This window comes from Protomyctophum bolini (assembly GCF_963924005.1).
Source record: "Protomyctophum bolini genome assembly, chromosome: 2".
Lineage (NCBI taxonomy): Eukaryota > Metazoa > Chordata > Actinopteri > Myctophiformes > Myctophidae > Protomyctophum > Protomyctophum bolini.
In genome coordinates, this window is record NC_137863.1 from 22,915,957 (window position 1) to 22,943,826 (window position 27,870).

At 41.6% G+C, this 27,870-nt stretch overlaps 1 protein-coding gene and 1 long non-coding RNA gene across 3 annotated transcripts; both read left to right on the top strand.

Annotated features, from left to right (window-relative positions):
- Positions 1-7,218: 7,218 nt before the first annotated feature.
- On the top strand, positions 7,219-16,528 carry LOC308332009 (uncharacterized protein). Of its 2 annotated transcripts, XM_080787595.1 has the most exons (7): positions 7,219-7,347; positions 8,244-8,465; positions 9,138-9,341; positions 10,487-10,798; positions 11,634-11,771; positions 13,245-13,378; positions 15,724-16,528. In XM_080787595.1, exons 2-7 carry the CDS (start codon positions 8,246-8,248, stop codon positions 15,919-15,921), a joined length of 1,206 nt encoding a protein of 401 aa, XP_080643721.1. In that variant the 5' UTR covers positions 7,219-7,347; positions 8,244-8,245; the 3' UTR covers positions 15,922-16,528. The 2 variants fall into 2 exon arrangements, with proteins under 2 accessions (XP_080643721.1, XP_080643720.1); XM_080787594.1 differs by lacking the exon at positions 15,724-16,528 and having other exon boundaries at positions 13,245-14,172.
- Positions 16,529-17,228: 700 nt separating this feature from the next.
- LOC308332120 lies at positions 17,229-26,904 on the top strand. Its single transcript, XR_013965671.1, has 4 exons — positions 17,229-17,380; positions 18,670-18,816; positions 19,933-20,968; positions 22,408-26,904. It is a non-coding gene; the product is annotated as an uncharacterized lncRNA (long non-coding RNA).
- The last annotated feature ends 966 nt before the right edge of the window (positions 26,905-27,870 follow it).

Consider the following 27,870-nt stretch of genomic DNA (forward strand, 5'->3'; position numbering starts at 1 on the left):
GTTTAAAATATAGTATAAAAATAAAATAGTGGATACAAATGGAATGGTTCCATTTGTACCCTCTCTGAGTTATATTGACGTTAAAATGGCCCCTCACCTGTATTGATTGTTATTTCCCGTTACATCATCCTGCTTCCATCCAGCTTCCTACTTTAGGCAGGTATATATATAGTATTTATGTAAGTATCCTCTTCTCCTCCACCTCCCTCCTTCCCTTCTTTCTTTCTTTCCTTCTCTCCTCTCTCTCCTAGACTCCTCCACTCCACCAGCCTGCAATAATTATCTTTCTCTCTCTCTCTCTCTCTCTCTCTCTAGCTCTCTCTCTCTCTCTCTCTCTCTCTCTCTCTCTCTCTCTCTCTCTCTCTTGATTTTGAGGACTGACAGCGTGCAATGCCAACCTCCTAGAAGCTGGTACCCATGCCATCTGCTAGCTTACGTCAACTAGCTACGGTTGGATCACGTGAGTTGATTTTTCCCCACTTCTATCTATCCCCCGCCCCAGGGGACGTTTGAACACCCACCACCTGAACCCCTCTTTCTCCTTTTCTCACCCTTTCACTTTCTCTCCCCCTCACATGCTCTGTCTGTCTGTCTGTCTGTCTGTCTGTCTGTCTGTCTGTCTGTCTGTCTGTCTGTCTGTCTGTCTGTCTGTCTGTCTCCATCATCTGTTATGATATAGTGAACAGCACCAACAATAACCAAAGCCAATCTACAAGGTCACGCATTTGAGATTCCAGGGCTGATATTTTTGCTACCTATACATATTTTCAAAGTGAAAGAGGTTAAAGTGTGTGTGATTTATAAATATTGAACCAATGAAAGGTAGGCTACTAAAGAGCTTGTGACTGCTCCATTGGAACATTTTTGTTTTCTTTATACATTTTAGATATTAGATAATATTATTATCTCCATATAACCTTTTGTCTTCTTTGGTAAATTAACGCCCTATAGTTGATCACACTACAGCGTCACACAAAATCCAGAATGGTGAAAAGTTATAGTTCTGGAGGTTTCCACCCGACAGAGATGATATGCATGTGCATGTTTAAAAGCAGCTGTGACGTCAAACAAGAACAATAAAATAAAATAAGAAAATAAAACTTGAAAATAATATTTTGGTCATTTAAACACTTCTTAAACCCGATATAATTAATTAGTTGACTGGGCCCCCTCGTGGGCTCTGTAATAGATCCTCTTGCATTTCGACATATTTTCCACTCAAGTATAGTGGCTCAGTACGTACGTGGTCTGCTCTTTTTTCCTACTATACCAAACCTCTTCACCGGAAATAGCTGATTTACTTTATTTATGTGCATACAATTACCTACGGGGTTAGGTTGGGGTCACAAGTCAATGTCAGCATTATGTTTGGGTAGCGGGCTGAAAAGGTTTGGAACCCATTATCTAGTCTACATCGGCGGAATTGTATCCAATCTAGATCGGACATTTTGGACGAATGTTTCCCCCAAACTAGGGACGCCAGGATTTATGTGTTTAAAACCGAAGTGTGTTACACACTGAGGGGAGTAATTCAGTGCACCGTTTGATGCTCTACATTACTGAGCATATGAGCTTCCTCAGTATACATTAAATATCCATTTACACTGCAGGGGGTGTAGTTAGCTATATGTCAATAAATCTTCCTGTATCTACGTGCATGTGACTGTGACTACATACATACATGCACACACACACACACACACACACACACACACACACACACACACACACACACACACACACACACACACACACACACACACACACACACAACTCGCACACCAGTAGCAGCGTCTGATGAGTAAAACCCAGCATCTCCGACTAATCACTTCGCTGCACTAATTGCAAATGCAAATATGCAAATTTATATTAATTAATTACACTGTTAATTAGTTCCCTGCTCTTTTTGAGGGGCAATAAATCATTATGCTTGAGAGAGAGAGAGAGAGAGAGAGAGAGAGAGAGAGAGAGAGGGAGAGACTCCTTGATTCCATTTACACTTCAAAAATGTAACACACTCTCTCTCTCACACACACACCAAAATAGCCCCAGTGCTCGCCTTGCTGCAAGGGCCCCCGTCGACACGACGGGCTCCTGTGTCGCTGTGAAATTAAAAGGAGGGTGTAAGTGTGTGTGTGTGTGTGTGTGTGTGTGTGTGTGTGTGTGTGTGTGTGTGTCATTAAAAGGAAGTGTAATTGAAAGAAGTGACGGGGAGGGGGGAGGGTTTCTATCACCTCATTGTTTTTAGAAAGACTTTAGCGCAGATTGAACTCATTAACACGTTTTCATCTCGTTAAGACAGAGAGGAGACGGGAGACATTCTACAAATGAAGACACAGCCACACAAAACAGCAGGGCTGCACTCACAATCACTATAGCCTATATAACGGACCAGTGTTCATTTCATTGACTAAAACAATGACAGAATTTTTTCGTAGGCTATACTGCCGTAAAATGAATACAACCTTCATAAAAACGCTATAATGACTTAAACTATAAGTAGCCTGGCTCCAGCCCTGAATCGCTAGCCACGCCCATAAAAAAACATGTTCTGGCGACTCTGTCTATGGCGTTGATAGACTCTGTCTATGGCGTTGATAGACTCTGTCTATGGCGTTGATAGACTCTGTCTATGGCGTTGATAGACTCTGTCTATGGCGTTGATAGACTCTGTCTATGGCGTTGATAGACTTGGTTGAAAATCGGATACAGCGGCTGATTGGCCATCAGCGCCGTTTCAACTCGATGATGTCAAACGACACACTTTGCTGCCCCCACTGTGGTAAATACGTGGGACGGTAATCACCGTATCGATCGTTGCCTGTGTTGTTTTGGTTAGCAACCGGGTTACTATTAGCCATATTGACAAGGAGGTCATCTGCTTTGCTGCTATTCTGCCCCTTTTGCAACGCCCATCCCAGAAACTGCTGCTGTGGAAGAGCTTTCAGTCTGAATAATGAAAAAATGAAAATTCAGTGTCAAGCTATAACACTATACAGACAATTTTGTCGACAAATAAAAACTAGACTAAAATGTTAGGGAGGGACTATTAGAAGAGATCCAGTAGAACTAATTAAAGACAAGCCATTTTATGTTTGGTTGGTTCTCATGAGGTGTTGCGCTTTGAAAATAGCAGATCTACAAGCTCACGCAAGTGTGAGCTTGTAGATTGGGTATTTTCAGCATGCAACCTTAAGTGTAACATCTATTGAGTCGAGTAAATTTTGACTAAAACTAAAACTTTTCAGATGACTAAAATATGAGTAAAACTAAATCGGATTTTATTCAAAAGACTATGACAAAAACTAAATATAGATTTGCTGTCAAAATCAACACTGGCCTGAACATCTATCTTCCTCTGCATCAGTGTGAATGCTCATTTTAAAGCACCATGGGTTTCTCGCTCTCTCAGTCCATGGATAGACACACACACACACACACACACACACACACACACACACACACACACACACACACACACACACACACACACACACACACACACACACACACACACACACACACACACCAGCATGGCACAATTTGAGAAAAAGGTTAGTTCTCTCTCTCTCTCTCTCTCTCTCTATCTCTCTCTCGCTGCGCTGTTGCGTCTGTGTGTGTGTGTGTGTGTGTGTGTGTGTGTGTGTGCACGCGCATGTGCGTGTGTGTGTGTGACACTGATTTATTGAATATTCTGACTTTCAATTCAAATGTACATACATTTAGTTTTGATTGTATTGTTGCTTTTTGCCTTGGCAATGTAAATGTAACCCAGCCAACATGGCAACCCGCAAATGGCAACCCATGTCACCTGTCAATCAAGGCAGTATAAAGGTGACATCAGTTCCTACACTCCCCACTCCCACTCCCACCTATGCAAGATGGCTGAAATGTTTGACAGCAGCATGTTCCTGTCCACTGTGACAACCTTTGGTTACTCTTCGGTGAGTCATATAGGCTTGGTGTCTTAACTTGGATCAACTGGTTAACTGTTTGTTTATTTTGAAAGCATTTGATTTATTATTTATGTTTGAACTTTTGGTTTAATAATTAATATTTATGTATTCTATTATAATATATAATAATATATATTATAAAATATGGGTTGTGGGGGCTGACAAGGCTATACAGCCACATGTGTTTCTAATGTGATGTAGGCCTACATAACACTAATGACTTATCTTTTCTCTTCATGTAATTCCAGAATATGAAGAGTCACTGCACCAGTGGTGTAGGCAGCACCAAGCCCTGGACCCTGAGACGAGCCATGTCCGTGGGCCCCACAGCCCCACCAATTTAGGCTTCCGAGGACCCCCACCCTGGAGCCCATGTGAAGTGTCCCAGACCGATGCCCCCCCTCCCTGCACAAGACATTGAGGTAGGAACTGTACGCTATAGCTGCTGCTGGGAAGAGCTGCTTGCTGCACAGTGAGTACAAATCTTGTTTATTGTCCTTTGCTGTCGCTGGTGTGGTTCTGCAGGGTAGCCTACTGATGGTGTTGCTCTCGTTTGCGTTTGCGTTCCGGCTTCCTGCGGTTGCGTCGTGTCGGGCTGCCTGCTGTTGCACTCGTTTGCGTTGCGTCTTTCGCGTCGACTGCCACAATTTCGGCCGGTTCTGTCATTTCACCTAACTTGTGGACACTGCCTGTCATCTGCAGAAGAACGTGATGGTTCACGGTAACTGGGTAAGTATCTGTTTTTGTATTCTTTGCTGCTGGTAGGGTAGGGCTGGTAGGGTAGGGCTCCTACAAGGGTAGGTTTTTGCGTTGCGTCGCAAACAAAGCACTTTGGCACAGGCATGGAGCTCCTGGTTTACTGGGATGGGGTTCGATTCCCTGCTGCGCCCTATGCTGATTACATTTAATCTGTTAAACAGGCATCCTTTTGCACAATAGAGCGTCGCAGTCCCTCCCCCTTTCAGAAAGACGAGTGGCCCAGGAAATCTTTCTCCATAGGCATTTCAAAACTTATTTATTTAAAGACCTTTAAGCGTCGTATACGAAGCCAACTCCTGTCGTGACAAATCATGACAACGCACACAATATTTTGGACCAAATAATTACAAAGAACACAACGTGTTGTAACCTGCCGTTTTATCTACTTTCTAATTCTTTGTTTGGCCCGAAAAATTGTGTTTGTCATGATTGGTCCGAATGTTCACTCAAATTCCTGCCCAAGTTCGAGTCCTAAAATAAGGGCTAGGGTACAGCCTTAACACACACACACACACACACACACACACACACACACACACACACACTCAGTCCATGAGAGTTTGCATTACGAAATGAGTGGGCAAAACCATATATTAAATTGTTTATAAGGTCAATGTATGTAAATTAATATATGATGACCCTTCCACAGTAGCAGATTTTTCATATTTATCACACATTTTGTTATTTTCAATACATGAGTCAGACAAAGCACGAGATGCAGAGCTGCAAAATCTGTGGTTGGTGTCAATGCAGGAGGCACACTCAGCATCACCCTGTACCCAACCGACATCATTTATCCATCCCCGCCGACAGTTTCCAGCGAGACCCTGCTTCAGCATGACTGTCAATAAGTCTCAGGGCCAGACACTACACTACACCATGTTGGGGTCTTCTGCACGAGAGACTTCTTCAGCCATGGCCAGTTCTATGTGGCGGCCGGATTGGCAAATCAAAGCAGGCTGCATATTCTTGCTCGAGATGAAGAGACAAACAAGAAGTGCCAGTTTCTCAGCAAAGTTGTTTATAAAGAGGTCCTGACAATGTATGTGCAGTGCCCGGTGTCGAGTCGGTCAGACCCACGGTTGTGGTTATGCAGCCTTCATCAGAGCATAATAAGTGTTCCTTTTTGGTGTGAGCCAATAAAGAAATGGAAAAGTGAGTACTTTGTCCCCCGCTTGTTTAATTTTTGGATGTGCTACCTTTTTGGAATTTTTTAAATTCCTATTTCTTGATTTGGGTTTGGCACTCCAAGCCATTGCTAATGCGCAACCTCTTTTTCTCAATTAGATTGTTATCACCATGAAACTTCTCCAATTGAGTACTTACACGAAGACAATGATTTATTGTATTACAAATTTTACATTTTTAAATATGCAAATGAGGCATTATGTAGGAGAATATGCAAAATAATAGAAAATATGAAAAAGCTACTACTGTGGAAGGGTTATCATGTATTAATTTACTTGTATTGATCCTATAAACAATTTAATATAGGGTATAGTTTGCCCACCAATTATAACCCCCCTCCCTATCCTGAAACAAATTCTGAATATTTGCTGGTAAATTATGGTTCCTAGCCTTGTACATTATTATTGCTGTTTGATAAGCTATACTATGTCAGTGAATTTGAGCAGTTTTGACTGTAAAAAATTATAATTTGTATGTTCCAGATAGCTGACCTTGTGAATGGTTCTTATTGCTCTTTTTTGTAGAATGACTAGCGACTGAACTGAATTTGTATAGTTATTTCCCCAAACCTCAGAACAATAATGGAAATATGGCAATACTAATGAACAGTAGAGAGTGTGAAGTGACTCTAGATTGTATCTCTAGAGTTAAAAAACTTACAAACACATGTTACCACTCCTATTAAAGATTAAAATGGTGAGCCATTTTCTATAGCCATATAGGAACATATTGGTTCTCAGACACACTTTAAAATGGGGATATTTACGAGCCTTATTTAAATTCCTATAGATGTGTGTACAAAATACTGCATTAAAAGGCCATTTAAGCACGTGGAAGTAAAATAACCATTCCAATCAATTCCCCATATTTGAATTATGCAGAAAAGTGGTTTCATTGGTCTCTGCACAAAGTGCGTTCAAAAGTTGATCATTTGTTGTCACAATTTGCATGCGACAATATGGGGTCCACATATTCAATGCATGATAACTACGACTAAGCTGCTAGTCTGCAATGGTTTATCATACAAAAATGTGAAGTAGTACAGCTAGTCTAAAATTCAAACAAGAATTTGCCCACCCATTTCGTAATTAACTCGCAACAGCTCATGGACTCTCTCTCTCTCTCTCTCTCTCTCTCTCTCTCTCTCTCTCTCTCTCTCTCTGTTACACACATAGAGTTATTATACATACATTCATATATACTCTATGGTTACACACCCCTCCATCAGGGGGCGAAAGACAACTGAGCCTGGATCGTTTTAACCAATGAACTGGCTTGGCTTTGACCCGGAATCGAAAGTTAGGTGCGTGTGTAGTTCTTTCTTGCTCGGCGGTGGGCAGAAAAACAAAACAAACACGGTGGAAAAAGCGTCTCACAAACTGGAAACTGCAGGAGCAACACACATTAAAGACACAACAAAGAGATTGAAATCTACACATTGCAGGTTTGTTCATGCTTCTTTGCATTACATTCAACAGTTAACACTAACTTCAATTAAATTAAATTGTTTTAAAGTAGTGTCACAACAAGTTGTCTCAAGACACTTTACAACCAACAAAGATGGTTGTAAACAAAGATGGTTGTAACTAACTTACATACAAATTATTCAATTGCAACTGCAATGCACGATCGTGACTTTTTTTTATTGTCGTTTGTCCTCCAGTCAGTTCTGATCATTTCCCTGTCACTTTTGCATAGCTCATGCTGACAATGGCCTCTCTGAGCTTAACGACAACATGTGTCATGCCTTCTGAAAGAGTGCTTGAAAGAATATCAGAGGATTGTTACATTTGAAAAGTCAAAGCATTCCTCAAAGCAGGTTATTTAAAAAAATATTGGTAAACAGCTATTAAATTCCCCCAACTCACTATCTGGAAGTAGCCGGAATAAGTAACCTTATCACCTAAAACTGGAGTATGAATAGGCCATAAGGGACAGGCATAGTGACGTGTTAATCAAGATTCAGGGTTAACTCCGCCCCCTTTTGGCACCATTTTCCAGCCTACGAGTTTGACAAGTACTGCGGTCTGCAGTTTGTAAGTTGACTTGTCTGTGTCAACTATAGGCCTATTCATAGTCTGGATTTTCGGTGATGAGGTGACCACCGCTCCGGTGGTGAGCTGACCACCGGAGCTGAAATAACGCTGAGCGGTGGTGAGTAAAAACAGAGAAGGGCTGGAGCGGTGGCGGTGGTTTGCTGATCACCGCGGCTCGTGACGTCATGGTGTAGTTCGGTGGTCACCCCACCACCGTAAATCCAGACTGAGCCTTATCACTGCAGTACGCAGCTGTCTTCCATCTCTACTATCTTTGACTTGTTTCTCTGTCGCTCTAATTTAGCTATGGGTCGACGGTGCTGCGTTGTCGGATGCTATAACAAGTGTTCAGACGTTGGAGTGAAATTCTTCTCCTTTCCAACCTGGAGGCAGACGCACGGGGATCAGATGTCGGATATATCAAAGCGACGTCGAATGGCTTGGGTGTCAGCTGTAAGACGAAAGGACATAGCCTTCTACAACATTGCCAGACACATGTATGTGTGTTCACTACATTTTCATACGGGTAAGTACCACATTTGATACTAATGCTAGATAACTGCTCTGTGTGGTGGTGGTTGTTGTTGTATGCACATGTACTGTGGTTCACGAGAGACATCTCAGGTCCTGTTTACTTACTCAAGACAATGATTCCTGAATGAATAATAATAATGCAGAGATGCCCCCGTGACAATTATAAGAACTAAACGTCTCTGACGAGAGACATCTCAGCCATCTCCCGTTTACTTACTCAATGATTCTAGAATGAATAATGATTCAATAATTCTGTCTCAGTGCCACCTGTCCTTTGGACGCCTTTTATTTATTTATTACATATTTTGAAAATTCCTCTAATCTGGTGTGCAGGTGATGACAATGCACAATGGAATTTGATTTTCTTTTTTAAATTTATAATGGGCTTCGGTGGCAACTAGGGCCAAAATTGGTGTCCACCAGGTGGCACTGAATGAGTTCAATAATAACAATCAGTACTTAGTATTATATGTCTTTTTTATTTTGGCAATGCTACACATGATGTAACTATGCTCAGCAATGTTTTTAATGTTGCTGTTTGCACATGTAGCATGGTTCACACGAGGTCCCGTTTACTTAATCAAATTAAATCAAAGGTTAATGTGAAGATGACTTATTTTATTTTGGTTACACAACTAAAGCAACAAAATTCTGTTCTTTTCAGGTAAAAAAGCAGATGACATGGCCGAATCAGACCCTGACTGGGCACCGTCATTACATCTGGGGCACACAGAGTTGGAGCCTCCCAGCGAGAGGGCAGGGAGACGTAAAGCTCGCACAGCGGCAGCAATGGTGGAACCAGAGGCTACAGTGAGGTCAGAACCACATCCCCTGTGGTTGGCCACCTGTAACGTACAGTGTCTTAAGGGTGAGCAAATCAATTGCTTGTACTAACTAGAACTGCACTCTGTCGAGTGCCTACTTGCTTGTTGCACACAAGTAGGCATTTACGCAAGCAGAGCGTGCAAGTACTGTAGACTCGACAGAGTGCAGTTCTAGTTTATAGCTAATTTACCAAAATCTTTGACCATAGCAGATCTACAAGCTTGCACAATGTGATGTGTTGACATTGGCTATTTTCAAATAGCGCTGTTATTCATGATTAATACACATAATCATGTCAGTGCTATTGTTATATTAATTGCATGCCATGTGTAACCACAGTAAATGAGGGGACATTACTTAAATTATGAAACCCCTTATTGATGTCAAACTCAGTTAAAGTGTACTACTTAATATACTGTGGAAGCTAGTAAATAAGATGAGTTCTTACTTTACTTCTTTACTTCCAAACAATTCCATCAGCACACAGGTACTCCCTTTACCGATCAGTGTCCATTCTGTGGTGAGATACCTCCATCTAGTGGCCACCACCATACATCAGTTGTTAATTCTCAACTTATAACTAATTTAGAAAACTCTTTGAACATGGCAGATCTACAAGCTTGCAATGTCACAATGTGATGTGTTGTGAGCTTGTAGATTTTCAAATGGCCATAGTTGAAATAGGGGTTGTCCCGCCGTGTACGAAGTATTGCCATTGTATTTATGAATAAAAACATATGTCCACATGACTCCACAGGTACAGACAAAATAGCTTGTCTAAATAGCTGCACTGAAATGTACTCATTAGTTAACTTGGGGTGATTCTTTTTTGTAATGAATGCATTAAAAATAATGCATTGTTCAGGCTCCTGATATCCCACACTTTTGTCATCGCCATGTCTTTTCTGATGGCACTTCACTGTGCTGTCATGGTTGAGTTCCTGGAATTTATCCTTTCATTGGGTGTTTACGGATTCATTGACCAGCTTTTTTTCTCTATCCACACTTGCTTACAAGACCCCCTTTCTGCTGTCATTTACCGTTTTGGCCAAGCTGCTGTGTTGAAAATAACGAAACTTTTGAATGAGTCAATGGTAACGGAGTGGATGACAAACAACTTGGAATGAGGAACAGGAAATGTAAAGTTCAAACATTCAATGCTTTTCTCTCATTTTATCTTTTGCCTAGACTCCCTGGACCTCCCTGTGTGTGAAGAGGTTTCCCCTGAACAACAGGAGACGAGCTCCGGTCTGGCCCGAGAGAAACCAGAGTGTCCACACAATAAACAAGAACAGAAGGACCTACGTCAAAGACTAGAGGAGGCTGATGGGTTAACATTACTAATGGCAGTGGAAAGTGACGATGGTGATGAAAACAGAGAGGCAGAGCCTGTAGCCAGCACCTCAACTGAACACATGCCAACACAACCTCATATAGAGGACTGTGGAACATCACAACCAACTAGTGCTGACCAGCTCCTCTCATCACACTGTTCTGAAGGTCAGTCAGCTTTGCTACATTACTTAATTTTCTGTGGATAGCAGGCCTAACTTGAAGCTGTAATTTGCCATCTCTCAGTCCAATGGTTGTGATTATTATTATTAAAGTGAAACTGCCAATGATGGCTGGATCCCTATGGTGTGTGTGCGTCCCCCCCCCTGCACTAAATTAGCCAGTCAATTAACCAGTAATCTTTCATCGAAAGCTACAACAGAAACAGGTTTTGGATTTTCTTTCTTTTTCTTTTACTCCAACTAATGGAAACTTGTTTCCCCCTCCCAGTTCACACTTACCAGAACAACAGTGACAGATTTGACTACTTCACCACCCCCTTAGTATTGAGACCACCGGCCCAGTTATCTCTGGCTTCACGTTCCTTTTCCCTGAATGCATCTTGTGTGTTAAAGGGCCACTTCACCCCTTTTGCAACCAGATCTTATTTGAATGATGTTTGGGAGACAAGAAACACTTTCCTGTGGGTTTTTATGTGGGTAATATGTGTTTTTTTTTTTTAGATATATCAGTATTTCAAAGTGTCCATGGGCTCCATGATGTCATGGACACTGGGCTCACTTATTTCCTGGACTTCATCCCCCTATCCACAAGGAGGAGCAGTGGACCAAAGCATTATGGGAATTGTAGTCCAGGAAGGAAGTGAGCCCAGTGTCCATGACATCATGGACAAGTGTAGGAAAGACTCGTTTGCACCTGACCCGCTCGTGAATATTTGAACGTTCAACTTTCTGTCCTTCATTCTGCATGCTGTAACTTTATACATCCTGGTATGTAAGGTTGGTGAATGCTAAGTCTCCCCCCCTTCTGGTGTTATCCACAGACAACCACATGGAAAGGTCTACAGTATCTAAAGAGATGGCCTCCAGAAGATATGCAACGTTGTCAGGGGAACAGCGAGAGATGGACCGGCGTTGTGGATTGCCATCTGTGGTAATAGGATATATAATGTGTAAGATAGGTATGTGATGTTTATTTTATTCTGTTTTATTTGTTTCCACTGACTACTGCACATTGAGGTCTGTCTTAACACCCCAATCGCCCAGGACGAAGTTCAGCGTCCTTTCTATTAGTTAAAATCTTAAACTGTTAACTCGTGATCTAAATCATCCCGTCCAATTCTAAGAAAAGATCCTATGTTAGACAGCCTCCCACTGTCCAGTCGCTAGTCGCGTTAGATTTAATCATGCCTCCCGTTGTTTTGGCTACATTTAGCTGCTCCAGCCACTTCCAGTATAACTTCCGGTCCGTCTGTAAAAGTACTCCGATTGCCCGGGGTTATTTAATCCATAAAATCATTTATATCAACGGAGTGTTAACTCATTTCGGCCGCTTGTATTCGCAACCTTATTCTTTCGGTCATGACCCACACTTCATGACCATAGATGAGAGTAGGAACGAAGATTGCTCGGTAAACAGAGAGCTTTGCCTTCTGGCACAACTCTCTTTACGTCACAATAGTGTGGTACAGTGAATGTAATACCGCCCCTGCCGCTCCGATTCTCCGGCTGATCTCCTTCTCCGTCCTCCCCTCACTCGTGGTCCGATCGACAACCTACCTCAAACCCTCACCCTAACCTCCCCCGGGGCAGACACCTAAACCTAACCACCCACCCTCTCCCGACCCCCAGCGCACCTCGGACCATTGCTCCTTCGGAGCAATGGTCCGTCGGATCATAGGGTGCTTCCCGACGGCACCCGGGTGAGCAGTATCGGTTAGCGCCCCAGCTTGTGTCCTCCGTGAGGAGGAAGCCCAAAAAACACTTGTTAAGGCTTTTAGGAGGGCCATTATAATCCACCACTCCTGAATGAAGTGTTTGGTGCTGGGAGTCTGGTGCAATGCACAGGTCCTGGGCCTGGTGAGAGCAGAAGTGGACCTAGTGAGACGTAGGAGGGGCCTGACAGGAGTCAACCCACAGAGCCTATTCCTTCCACGGGCCAGAATCTGGTACTCCCAGTCCTGACAGAGTAGTTCTGGTAACAACGGATTGTGTGGCCCTGGTTTTTCCCTAATGGGACTGATTGAGGGTATATACTGGGACGTATATCGGGACTTGATCACCCCGGCTAGGTCACCTGAGTGAGGGGTATGATGTTCGAGAGACCCGAAACCTCGATGACCTTGGGATACATCACTGAGGATACGTCCCAGGTGCATCCATGGCAACGACCACATCTATAAAATATAGGAAACACTGGAGCATTTTAAAGTTCAAACATCTAATGATTAAAAAGAGAGATTCTGTCACTTATAAAGTTAAGAGTTAAAAGGGGGGAGCAGCCTTTATTTAACCAGCATGTTTTGACCACAAGCGGTCCTCTTCATCAGGGCTAGGAGCACCTTTTTCTGTGGTTAGCACCGCACCTGCTTGTTTCGTTCTCTGCGTTCAAACATCTAATGTTGTTTTCTCCCATGTTATCTTTTCTTCCCCAGACGTGGCTCCACAGAATAAAGGGGAACAAGAGGGTCTACTTCAAAGACCAGAGGAGGTTGATGAGTCGAAGTTGACGTTACTGGCAGAACCTGGCACTGAAAACACTCAACTGACATCACAAAAGACACAATATGTAGAAGAACTAGAGTTTTATTGTACAGTTTGTGGCAAAAGATATAGTAAAAATAATCTAAAACAACACATGAGGCCTCATACAAAGGAAAAACCCTTTACTTGTGACTTTTGTGGCAAAGGATTTAGTACATCTAGTGATGTAAAAAGACACATGATGATTCATACTGGAGAAATGCCCTTTATGTGTGCAATTTGTGGCAAAGGTTTGCGTACCGCAACTCATCTAAAAACGCACATGATGGTACATACAGGGGAAAAGCCCCATACTTGTGAAGTTTGTGGCAGAGCATATAGTAACAAAATTCGTCTAAGATATCACATGATGACTCATACAGGGGAAAAGCCCCATACTTGTAAAGTTTGTGATCGTAGATTTGCTCGCAAAACAAATCTTAACATTCATATGAGGATCCATACAGGGGAAAAACCCTATACTTGTTTAATTTGTGGAAAAGGCTGTACTGTAAGATGTAATCTAAACCTGCACCTAAGGACTCATAGTAAGGGGACAACCGTTTAGTAGCAGTGTGTGACAAATGTTTTGTTACCAACATATTGACATAATAGGGACTTTAATCAACGACTGTTTTCAGGACGGCGACGCTAGGCGGAAGTATGGTGGCTATGCACCATGTTTTTTTTAAACGCCCCGTCGCACGTCAGCTAACTGTTATTCTAAAACCGTTTTAATAAACATGGTTAATATGACATGTGGTATTAGTGTTATTTCTTCATTCAGAGCACATTACACAGCAGAAAAGAGGTGATAGAGCAATCGGTGTAAATGTACTGTATGACAGCTATAATTTCAATAAACATGGTTATGACATGGCGTTGTAGACACTACGTGTAAGTGTAGGTCCTGCCGTAGTAGAAAGGGCAAGCCGGTTTATGTATCGAGCACTGATCCATTTCGGTTGCCGGAACGGACTCCCGTAGCCGTCGTTGCTTAATTAAAGTCCCTAATGATTCATGCAGGGGGAAGCGTATGGATCAAAAATATATATCTCTGCTCTCCAAAATGCTCATTTTTCAGGAAATGAAGGTCATTACACACTGGCGAATTGGCGACGCGATGCGAATAAGCGATCTGAAAATGCGAAATATGTATGTTGCAGTTCGCCTGCGAATCTCTGCAAAATTCAACACCAGAGCGAACAAATAAAGACCTAAAACGGTCGCATTTTCGCATATTCGCGCATTCGCCACTGATGTGGAAGCTTGCATTGACTTCAATTGGTTTTAAAAAAAATGCGAATTATTCGCACGAATAAATCGCGTCGCCAGTGTGTTTTACCTTTAAGAAAACCTTATATTTTTCAAACAAAGCAATACAGCCTCATCGAAGTTGGTCTTGTAACTTTCGTTAGGTCTGATACCAAGAACCACTGATGGACACAGGTTTGCACAGGGGATTACAATCGTTTTTTTATTTGAACTTAAAGGTGGGCCAGCATGAAATCAACTGAAAGTCTTTTCATTCAATGGATCAGCTATGGATCAGAGCTAGGCACAACCCATAACAGAAGAGCAGCTAAAAACTGTCTGATGTAAGAACAGCTAATGTCATACACAAAGCTTGTAACCATGTAAGTCTAAGAAGGCAAGCTACAATGTCTAAAAAAAAACACAAATGTAGCCTAATCGACAATCATTTTTTTTAAAGACATATAATGCTCAAACTTACAAGCAATGATCCCATTCGTGACTGGTCACGTCTGCAGTAACAACTTTCAAACTGAGCAGTTCTGAGCAGAAAAAGTGTTCCTAATTCCCCTTAGTTAGGCCAAATTTTGAGTACAGTGATAAGAGGGCTGGAGTTGCACAACGTAAATGCGTAATGAAATACAGATGCCAGCACAAGCAGAAATGTACAATAAGCAGTCTACATTTTTTATATATATTGCTAGGGTTGCTATCTGTAAAAAATGCCCACTCTTCTGGTTACAGTTTCATACACTTTCTGTAATAAAACATAAGCAAAACAAATATGAGATAGGGGATCCTGGGACAAAATCTTATCAAATTGGCATCTGATCGACATTCTACTACTTTCTTCTACTACCTTCTACAGCATTGCCACCCAAGTGTGGAATGACCTAACTAAATTCCCTTCCCTTCCTCTAGTGTTTTTTTTTTTTTCATGTTTATGGATTGATTACAAATTACCCGAATGGAACACCACAATTACTTTAGTTTAGTTTAGTTTGACTGTACTCTGTTGCTGTTTATATTTTTGTCTAATAAAGTATTTTGTAAGTATGTATATAAATATAAGTAAGTATATAATGTCTATGTAAAGTATATTGTCTAATAAAGTATTCAATCAATTTATGTTGACAGAAATGGAGCAGTTGGACTCCAACATCGATCTGCATACAGAATCAGATCCCAGCACAGACCAGGCAGATACCACCATGGAGCAGAAGCAGATGGATCATGAAGTGGTTGAATATATGTTTAATGAACTGCAGAAATATCAGTCAGATGAGTACCATGGCCCTGGGCTGGTTGCAATGGCTAAGCAGTTCAAACGTTTGAGCCATAATCCAGCAAAGGTGTTGTCTGCAATGCACAGTTTTGGGAAATCCCTCACCACTGCAACCAACAGATCAAACTTTCAAAGGCAATTCGCAGAGCAGCAAGGCATCCAGGGGTGCCATGATTCCAGCCCAGCCTACTGCTTAGCGTTAGCAGGCTCAGCCAAAAATCTGGTTCAAAGAGACGTTTAACCCCTGGCCGTTCAAGGAAGCAGACAAGTGGTCCTGAACACCCATACTGCTCTGACAAGGAGAATAAAAAGAGACCTGCAAGGTTTGGGCTTCACCAACTTTCAGACTATAACAATGAATTCCTCCCACCAAAGATAAGGACAAGAGAGAGAGGTGCAGGGGTATGGTACAGTAGAGCAGTGGTTCCCAAAGGGGGTCTGGGGACACGATAAATTATTTTGGAACCAAATGGACCCTTATGGGTCTGTAACTCTGTGTTAATGGGTCGATTTGGTTCCATTTGTACACTCAGAGTAAAATTAACCTTCGTTTTACAATATAAATTGTGGTCTCGGAGATAGAAATGCCATCAAATGGGGGTCCGTAGACTAATGCATGTCAAACGGGGGGTCCTTGAAATTAAACAAGTTGAGAATCACTGCTAGAGCTGTACAAATCTCCTATGGGGGTCCCTGTCATATATTACCGAGATGAAAAATGGAAAAATGATATGATGTAGTATTGCAGTGGATGATTGTTTTGTTCTTTTTTGATTATTTTCTTGAAACGAGGAGTTGCTGCATCTCTATCCTCCAATCTCATTTAAAATAAAATAGAGATTGATTGACAGTATGCAGAATAGGTACATTATTATAGGCTGTACATTGTTAGATCACAGGTTTCAACCCAGACTAACAGTACTTTTTGGTAAATAACAATCCTACTATATTTATTACATGCCTTTTATATTTATATAATTCTCATAATTTGCTGTTGGGTGCTGTAATTAAAGTAACAATAAATGTAGTAGATTTATGCAGTAGAATAGTCCACCTTATAACTAACTCATGCAATATCTTATGATTATTTTATTTCTATAAAGCATCGTGAATATTGTAATTATATTATATATCCTATGTTAGACAGTAATGTTTTCCTCCCACACACGCGCGCACACACACACCACACACACACGCGCGCGCGCGCGCGCACACACACACACACACACACACACACACACACACACACACACACACACACACACACACACACACACACACACACACACACACACACACACACACGCTCGGACGCCTTTTGGCCAATGAACTGGCTTTGTCCCGGAAACGGAAATTAGGTTCGCGTAGTTTTTTTTTTCATGGAAAAAAACAAACACGGTGAACGAAAAGCAAGCGTCTCACAAACTGGAAACTGCAGGACTCGGAGTCGGAGACTCGGAGCAACACACATTAAGACACAACAAAGTGATTGACAGCTACATACTGCAGGTTTGTTCATGTTTCTTTTAAACACACGTTAAGTATTCAATGAATTGCAACTGCAAGCCCGTGGTTCATAAACACTTCATGTCAAGGACCCCGCATTTGTTGATACGGACTCCCATTTGAAACATGGTGCCAGGGCTGTCACGATCATGACATGTTTGATTGTCACGCAAATAATCGTTATAACGATTTAATTGTGTTTTTGCATTGAATGATTGAACATATGAATAAAAAAAATGCATTTCTGTTTAATATGAATGACAAATAGCGACTTAAAACTCAAAGTTCTCAAAATAAGCTTGTAGATTGAGCTATTTCCTCTATTTTAATATAATTGTATTATTTTTCATTTGAAAATAAGCTACATTAGTAGCATTAGTATATGCAAGAGTTGCTGTCATTTGCCATCATATTGATTAGGCGATTATATAACAGTTGTGACAGTTTTGTAGTTGGTTAATATAGTCTCAGACAGTAACTATTACATTTAGTACAGAATTCTACAATGGTCTGTACTGTAGGTGAGAAGCCTAATTGAATATTTTATTAACAGTTTGCATGGACAAGCACAGGGAAGTACAGTACAATCTAAGGTCTGCTAAAAGGATTTATCCAAGATGACTTATTGTTTCCATTGGGGTCCTTTAGCAGTACAGCTCAATTCATCAAAGTCTAGGATCTGAATAGTTAAATATTCTCATACATGCTCTCATTGGATTACCTTCTCGCTGTGGTAGAAGAAGTACTAAGATTGTTTTACTTAAAGGGGATTATCGCTCATGTTCAACATATAGCTATATAGACAAATTCAGAAACGGTGCTCATGGTTGCAGAAAACGTATTTCCTGTAGGTGGAGATGACATATCTGCTGTGTAAACTCGCAGGTCTTCTACTACATTGAATGGTAGAGTGACTGATGTTAGTCTGCTCAAACGTTACTCTTTTACCTGATTTTAACACTAACTTTACAAAGATACCTGATGAACCTGTGTAGTTTATGGCTGCTAAAACAGTAGTGGCAACATTCAACTTTGGAGAGAAACGGAATGTCAAAAAATACATGTGGTGGCTGAGACCATGAGCCATAGAGTAATGGTTGAGACGAAGCAGTGAAACGCCCTGAAAGATACATAACGTCAGTCTTACCCAATACCCAAACATTCTGTTGTATGAACACAAGGCTGCTGTACTTTATACCTCATACTTTAAATGCTTAGTATTTACATCTGTGTAACACACTCAACCTTCATCTACAGTACAAAAACATCCTTATTCTATTCCTTCATTCCAGAGACTCCAGACCGGTCTATGGAGTCCAGCCTTCAGGTGAAAATGAGTTCTCCAGAACCAGCCAGAACCATTTCTCCAGATCTCCCAGCAGCAGCACGGGGGAGGAGACCAAGACGATTACCCCGGCACTTCCATGACTTTGACTTGGGTGTGTGGCTTTTACAGGGAACACCGGATCCCCCCATAATAGAAAAACTAAATAAACTAAAAACATTTTGTCCCATAGACAGATGTAGATTATAACATCTGCATCATGGATGCAGATTATTATTTATTTCTTTATTGAGACTCCCGGAGGTCGTTTTTATAAGTGTCAGGTGTATTCCCAGTGAACAAGCTTAGTACGCAACATATGACCTCATGCCTCATGAACGTTTGTAACCCACGGTAACGGTATGTAGGCAGCTCATACAAAGAAACAAACAGACGGACAGTTAAAACATAGCCTTCTGACCTAATGGAGACTAAGTATTATACACCAGTAAGATGCGTTAACGCGGGAAGCGAACACAGCTGTTGTGGCAGTCTGACACACACACACACACACACACACACACACACACACAGACCTTTTTTAATTTAAATTTTGCGTGCATGTTTATTTTGTGTGTGTGATACAGCTGCGCCCTCTGGTGGCGGGCGGGTGGTGTAACAGCGGGACAGACAGACAGACACACACGCAGACAGACAGACATGATCTGCAGGGTCTCATATTTAGTGCTCATTGCGTTCGCAACAATTATGTTGATACTTACAGTGGTGTTTCTTGAGATCCTGACTTAACCTTTGGTGTGCCTTAATCCCCAAAAAGATTGAGAACCACTGGCCTAGATTATAGACTATGCAAGCTTGCATCTGTAAAAAGTAGGGATGTTGAAACTAGTAATTATTAACTGTTGTTGTTGAGGCTGGTGGCATCTCACACCTTTGTCATCGCCATGTCTTTTCTGATGGCACTTTCACTGTGTTGTGTCATGGTTCCTGGAATTGCTCCTTTCATTTGGGTGTTTACAGATTCATTGACTAGCTTTTTCTTTCTATGGACACTTTTTCTTTGAAATGTGGTAGATGTTTAAAATGTTATGCTTACAAGACTCTCTGCTGTCATTTACCATTTTGTCTGAGCTGCTGTGTTGGAAATAACAAAACTTTTGAATGAGGCAATGGTAACGGAGTGAGTGGAAGACAAACCATTTTGAAAATGAAGGAGTTAATGTAAAGTTCAAACATTCAATGCTTTTCGCTCATTTTATCTTTTGCCTAGACTCCATGGACCTCCCTGTGTGTGAAGAGGTTTCCCCTGAACAACAGGAGAGGAGCTCCAGTCTGGTCCAGGAGGAACTAGAGGCTCCACACAATAAAGAAGAGCAGGAGGAGATACGTCAAAGACTAGAGGAGGCTGATGGGTTAACATTACTAATGACAGTGGAAAGTGACAATGAAGATGGTGATGAAAACAGAGAGGCAGAACCTGTAGCCAGCACCTCAACTGAACACATGACAACAGGGGAGTCAGATTTGCTATGCTTTTAATTACACTTTATATTTCTGTGGATAAGAGAGGGTCGTAGTTTGCAGTCTCTCAGACAGATGGTTTGTCATCTTGTGAGACCACCTTCTGTGTGAGGTTACAGGTGCCTAGGGCAGATTATTATTAAACTGGAACTGCCGTTGAGGGCTGGATCTAGTCTATGGTCACCTCCCTCTACACTGAATCAGAGGATAACACAAGTGGCCTAATGAGACTAAAGGCCTATTCATAGTCCAGTTTTCAAATTAGGTGACCACCGAAAGGGTGGTTAGTAAAAACAGAGGGAAACGGAGCGGTGACCACCGGAGCGGTGACCACCGCAGCGGGACGTCATGTAGTTTTCGGTGGCCACCTCTTGACCGAATACTGGACTATGAATACCCTAAATTAAGGGTAAAGGGCCTTAATACCCCTATGACCCTTGGGTCATTCTTAGCAGACTTAGAATTGGGTTTAGTTACACTTGAGACGAGGTGTTCTTTAGAACCTGAACCACTCGTGAATATTCAAATGTTTAACTTCTTGTAACATTTATTCTACAGCCTGTAGTTTTATATATATCTTGGTAATGTAAGGTTGGTGAATGCTAAATCCACCCCTCCCCCCTCTTTTCTGGTGTCATCCACAGACAACCACATGGAAAGGTCACTTTCTAAAGAGATGACCTCCAGAAGATATTCAATTTTGTCAGAGGAACAGCGAGAGAAGAACCGGGCACGTGGAATGCTTGAGGGAAGACTGCAACCTGTAGTAAAGTTGTATAGGATAGGTATGTAATGATTTACTTTTATTTCATTTACTTGTTTCCACTGTCTACTGCACATTGAGGTCTGTGTTAGCAGACATATTCATAGGGTAATAATTAATTATTATGCATAGGTATATAATAAATCTGCCATGGTGCTCGTGATGAAGAATGTGATCATTTCCTCAGCAATAATCTTGCGGGCAAGGTCAGTCAGTAGGATGCATTGGGGGGGAAACAACAGAGACACACACAAAAATAATTAATCAAATCTTGATGTCATCAAGATGTGATTCACCATGATAATGATTTCTTTCAGACCTCCAGTTCTAGGAAACGCAGAATGGGGGGGACTTTTTTTAATATTTCCACACAGCTCTAAGGTATATTAATGAGTGGAATGCCCCTTTAAAGTTATTCAGATTTTTAGTCCGCCTGTATACAAGAGGTGAACTGCAGTGCACATGCGTGAAACCGGTCTATAGGATCGCTGAAAAAGGAAAGGCCAACCAAAAAAATAATAATACAGCGATCCCGTTTGATATCAATAATAAAGCTTATTTGACGGAGCGTTCCGCCAGGAGCAGTTGACAGTTGGATTTTAATTGACATGAGCAGTGTTTGTGTTAATTAAGGTTACTTGATTGATTGACATCAAAAAGGGCCTGTCAGCTGAAACCAACAATCCAATACTTTGTTTTCAAGAGTGTTGCGCACAAACATCAGTAGCATTACAAAGTTATTCAAAACAAAAAAACCTACCCATTCCATTTCCCCTTCTATTTCCAAGTATGTTATAATGTGTCTTGTAACGCTATTCCAAAGTCCCCCCTTTACTTTACTTAAACTATTTTCAGGAATGGGATCATTTTTTTATTTTTATTTTTTATTTTGGTGGGTAGATCTCGTTGAGCTCATTTTTAAAGTAGCTCTCAAGTCAATAAAGTGTGGGCACTGGGCACCCCTGATGTAGCCAATAACAAATGGCTTTGATTGATGATAGATTTATGGTTTGGAAATCGAGCATTTATTTACACTGGTTGTTCCAACAATGACCACATCTATAAAATATATGAAACTCAGCATGGATCATTTTAAAGTTCAAACATCTAATGATAAAAAATGGGAGATTTGAGCACTGAGTTAAAAAAAAAGAAAAAGAGAGGGAGCAGCCACAAGCGCTCTTCATCAGGGCCCGGATCTCCTATTTGATGTCTTATCCCGATCCAGGAGCACATTTTACTATTTTAACTTTGACTTTTGTGTCAGTGGTGAGCACCTGGGTTGTCTAATGTTGCTCTCCCATGTTACGTTTTCTTCCCTAGACAAGGCTCCACAGATTAAACACCTGGGTTGTCTAATATTGCTCTCCCATGTTATGTTTTCTTCCCTAGACAAGGCTCCACAGATTAAACACCTGGGTTGTCTAATATTGCTCTCCCATGTTATGTTTTCTTCCCTAGACAAGGCTCCACAGATTAAACAGGAATATGAAGAGCTACTTCAAAGACCAGAGGAGGTTGACCGGTCAACGTTGACGTTACTGGCAGTGAAAAGTGAAAATGATGATGAAAATGGAGAGACAAAGCCTCTATCCAGCACCTCAACGGACCAACTCCTATCTTCATACTATTCTGAACCTGACATTGAAGACACTCAAGACAGTGATGAGGATTGGGCGGAGACCTGGGAAGGTCAGTCAGCTTTAAACCCATTGACGTCACAAACGCCACAACACGTGGAAAGAGAAGGGTTTAATTGTAGAGTTTGTGGCAAAAACTGTAGTAAAAAGAGTGAACTAAAACAACACATGAAGACTCATACAGAGGAAAAGCCCTTTAGTTGTGATGTTTGTGGAAAAGTATTTCGTCAATTTGGCAATGTAAAAAAACACATGATGATTCATACAGGAGAAAAGCCCTTTACGTGTGCCATTTGTGGCAAAGCTTGTCGTCACGTAAGTCATCTAAAATTGCACATGAGGGTACATTCAGGGGAAAAGCCCTTTATTTGTGAAGTTTGTGGCAGAGCATATCGTGACAATAGTCATCTAAGAAGACACATGCTCACTCATACAGGGGAAAAGCCCCATACTTGCATAGTTTGTGAACGGAGATTTGGTCGGAAAGATTATCTTGACAAACATATGAGGACTCATACAGGGGAAAAACCCTTTACTTGTACAATTTGTGGAAAAGGCTGTAGTGATAAAAGTAATCTAAACATGCACTTAAAGACTCATAGAAAGGGGACAACCATTTAGTTGCAGTGTGTGGCAATGTTTTGTTACCAACGTATTGACATGTGATGATTCATGCAGGGGTGGAGCTGATTAATCAACAATACTGTATATATGTTACAGTGAAAGGGAAAATTCAGGGAAATCGACAAAGGAGTTTTCTTCAAGTTCATGCCCCCTCATCAAAACGAGGGAGCGTTTTGACGCCCCTGTCATATACATATTGTGATTAGGCTACCCATTGACAGCTGTTGGTGTTGGGTAATCAACACTAGCGGGCGATGAGAGCCAAGGTATCTCATTTGCGGGGGAGGTCCTCCGGTCAAAAACGACAACAAAGCTACTAGTTGGCCACTTGGCTTTCTAAAACGTAGCTTTAGTTGCTAACTTGTGTCGGAGGTTCCGAGTAGGGTGGACGATTATTTACGATTCTGTTCTTATCGAGCCGACTCAAGCACATTTTGCACGATCGGCGCGGCGACTCGCTCGCTTTAGTTCAGCTTGCTCGGCAGCGCCTCTCGTGGCTCAAGTTACCTTGGGATGGCACGCCTCCAACTGTGTCCGAAGAGTAGGAAACACCCTGGCTTCTGGTAGGCCCCGGAAGGCCCCTTGTTACCAATTTTCCGGTTTAAATGAAGTTGAGAACATAATAAAAATCACACCGTCTCAACTGAGCGGTGCAGGCTGCTCAACGACACCACTGTTTGTACTCAGACATACAGACATACGCAGCCAGTCAATTGGAGCTGTTTGGCACTGCTCAAAAATGATGGACTGTGTTTATTTTCCCACATGATTTGGTTACTGTACATAATGTCAGCTCTTCCTGGACTACAGCCCCCATGTTTCCTGTAGTTCCACTCAGACCTTCCTTCTCCGGGATGAGCTTTTTTGCAGAGCCTGGGAGTCGATGGTTGCTGAGGGCGTGCTTGTTTTACAGTTTAGGGTTAGGTATAGCTAGGCATAGTTTTACTGAACTTAGTTTTGTGAGGTTATATAACACTGCCCTACTAGTAGTAGCCGGAAAATAACCTGACACAATGACAGCAGCAGAATATTGATCCACTGCACATTCATAACAGTAAACTTGTACTGTATTTATTGTGTGAAGGAGTCTATGCAGTGTGCACCATTATGGTCTTAGGTTGCCATCTATTTTTAGTGTTCATTGTGCATTGTCCCATCCAAATAAAATAAAGTATAGCAAAGTTGATTCTCGTTTTGCGTATGGAAACAATGTTTTTGTTAGTCAATGGATTTGATATCATGATATGTTGCTTTGGGTCAGCGCCATTATTCTGACAGCGCATTGGTCTGACTTGCCCCATTACTAACCCTAACCGCACGCGAAGCCACGTTGTCACTTGTCAGACTATAATGCACCGTCGGAAATAAGAGAGAGGACCACGCTTTTCAATTCCACCATCAGTATTCAGTATTGTCTACTCCAACAAGCATTGCCTGGTAGTACTACTTTTTTGCACAGTATGGTGTTTATTTCATTTTGAGGGCAGGTGAAATGCATGGCTCATTCAGGAAAATAATAATTCCACTTTGCTTGGTCTCTTGTCCTGCTCCTTGAATAGAGCGCTGGTTGCAGAGGTTTTGATTGTCAGGCCTGTCACACATAATTGTCTTTTTAGGCTCCGTAAATTTGAGAGAATTTTGAATAACGTATATAAATAAATGACTGACTGACATATTCATAAACTTTATACTTAATACATAAATAAATACATTATTAATTAATTTAATGAAAATATTTGAAAATGTATTTCAACGTGGAAATGATTAAGAAAAATATCTAATAATTACGATTAGGCGATCATGTAAAAACTGTGACAGACCTAGGTTGTTCTTCTGCCCTTAATGGACTTGAGTTATTATGAAAAAGTTGGTCCACGTGTATGATAAACTCATAGCCAACGCCCTGCTCAATAGACTGGCTTTGCCAGACACATAACATGGATTTACAGACGCTTTGTCCGCGGTATGAATCCACGCTATGTCTGGCAAAGCCAGGCTATCAAGGCCCAGTGGAAAATAACTAAATATTTTAAATGAGGACACAAGCAGCTCGTCAGCCCTCACTAAATTAAAGTACATTCATGATGTGATTTTATGGCTGAGTTTCCTCATCAGAGCAGATAAATCCAATGATTAAACATTAAATCACAAAATTAAATCACATGTAAAATTAGACATTTGCTTTTATTTTTTCGCTTTCCCCCCCCTCATCTGTCTCCAAAAGAGAAGTACAAGTATCATTAGTAATAAAAAAAGACAACAAATAAAAATGAAATGACAACAATGACGTTCATCAACAACATGGCAGTCAGCTCATGAAATGTTTCAAAGATTGGGAGTTATGTTCCTAACCTAAAGTTCTCTAGCTTATCGTTCTTAAATGTGCTTTCTATCTCGAGAGTTGAATCCTTTCCATCAGCATAGAAAAATAATATGATATGACATAGAATAGGCTACAACTTTATATCATTCAGAAAAAAATAAAAATATATAATAATTACATAACACATACAGTGTTCGTGTTACCGGTATTATGAAAATGATCAATATGGGCCCAATCCAAAGTCTTATTAGCATATTTATAGTTATGTCATCAGGGTGCAATTCTAGACTGGGTGACCTTTGAACTACATAGGGGGTGTTCCTCTTTTCTAGCCTGGCATGGCCAGACTAATATCACTGCGTAATCTATATGTGGAACCTGCATTTTCAAAGGAAGCAAATTCAAGAAATGCCTTAGTTTAGACAGTACTTGGTTTAGACTAGTCATTGGTTAGACCAGTCATTAGTCCTACAACTACAACCTATCTCAAACCCTCACCCTAAGCCTAACCTCCCACGAGGCAGCACACCTAAACCTAACCTTATCCCATGTCTAACCAATGACTAGTCTAAACTAAGTATGCACCCCCCCCCGCACCATATTTTGCAGTGCCCTGATTTGTATGCCCCATAACTTCAGGGGAAGGGAAATCCAACCATACCAAATCTGCCAAGGGCTATTCTTTTTCATTATTATTATTATTTGCAGATTACCTCTTTTTGGCCACTTCCTCTTATGTACGACACTGGTTCTCAACGTTAGGTGTCTGTAAAAGGGGTGCATACGTTTGTTAGACATACAGGCATTAGTAAAGGCTCATACATAGTCTGGATTTTCGGTGGTTAGGTGACCACTGAACTACAACATGACGTCACGAGCCGCGGTGAAGAGCAAACCACTGCCACCGCTCCAGCCCTTGTCTGTTTTTACTCACCACCGCTCAACGTTATTTCAGCTCCGGTGGTCAGCTCACCACCGGAGCGGTGGTCACCTTACCACCGAAAATCCAGACTATGAATAGGCCTTTAAACAACACCGTCTCTCCCGACATGTGCTGCCGGTTACAACTAACCCATGCGGCCGGTTAAAGCTCACCGGTGGCTCCCGACATGCGTGGCAGGTTACAACTAACAAGTTAAAAGTAACCCGTGGCTTCCTGTGAGGTTAGGTTTAGGGTTGGGCATTATTGGGTACCTCGGACCAAACACATGCACCCCCGTAACAGACCCCCTAAGGGTCCCTTGGTGGTCCCCAGGTCGCACATTGAGAAACAGTTGTGTAAAAAAGAACATAAACTGTTGTTTTTGTTTGTTCTTTGTTTTTTTTTTGTCTTTTTTGTTCATCATACATAAATACTTACAGTACATGGTATTCAACAGTGTGCTTTCTTAAAAGATTAAAAATACACACACACACACACACACACACACACACCCCCGTACACCAAATCTCTTCACTGACAATATCAGATCTACAAGTTCACATTGCGCATGTGAGAGATACGATATACTGTATTGTATACATCAATCTCTCTTTCTGTCGTGAGACAGTGTTTTCCTCACAAAGACACCTTTGGCTCCAAAGACACATCAGTAAAAGTGCTCCTGCTGTCCAACTATGTCACAGATCCCTGCCTACTGACAAAAGGGTGAGGGTGGAAATCTAAACTCAATGAATGTTGGAAGGAGCGGGTGCCTGGTGGCGTAAGAGGTTTTGTAACTCCGAGAGCGAGAGGGTAAATACAGAATAAACTGCTATGAAAAGTTTGTACATTTGGCGTATATAGCGCTTAGTACGGCTCTTTTCATATGCATGGTATTTCACATCATGATAAACACACCGCGGTAATAGAATCTGAGTGACCATGATAAAATATGGTCCCGGCTCGGGACTCGGACAGATCTCGGGTAGGCCTACTGACAGCTATTTTCAGTTCAGTTGGACTTGTGAATTACTAGGGCAATGAAAATGGCAAATGGAAGAGAGAAATGTAAACTGCACACTAGTGCCACAAACATGTGCACACACAGCACCTGTCCCTGTTTCCGATGAGTGTTGTTTTCTGTGTGTGTGTGTGTGTGTGTGTGTGTGTGAGAGAGCACTGTTTGCACACTGTCCATGGCATGGTCCTCTTCATCGGAAGTCTAACATCCAAATGAACAAAAACGTTCCTCCAGTCTGTAAATGGCGCTCCTCGGGCCTCTGGTGAAAATCCATCTTTCTGTGCACTTTTCTTTTGTTTCCGTTACGTCTTCCATCCGACGTCCAATCAATTGCACCCATGTAGGATGCATTAATAAAAGACCCCCTGGTCCCAACAAACGTTGTTCATCTGCC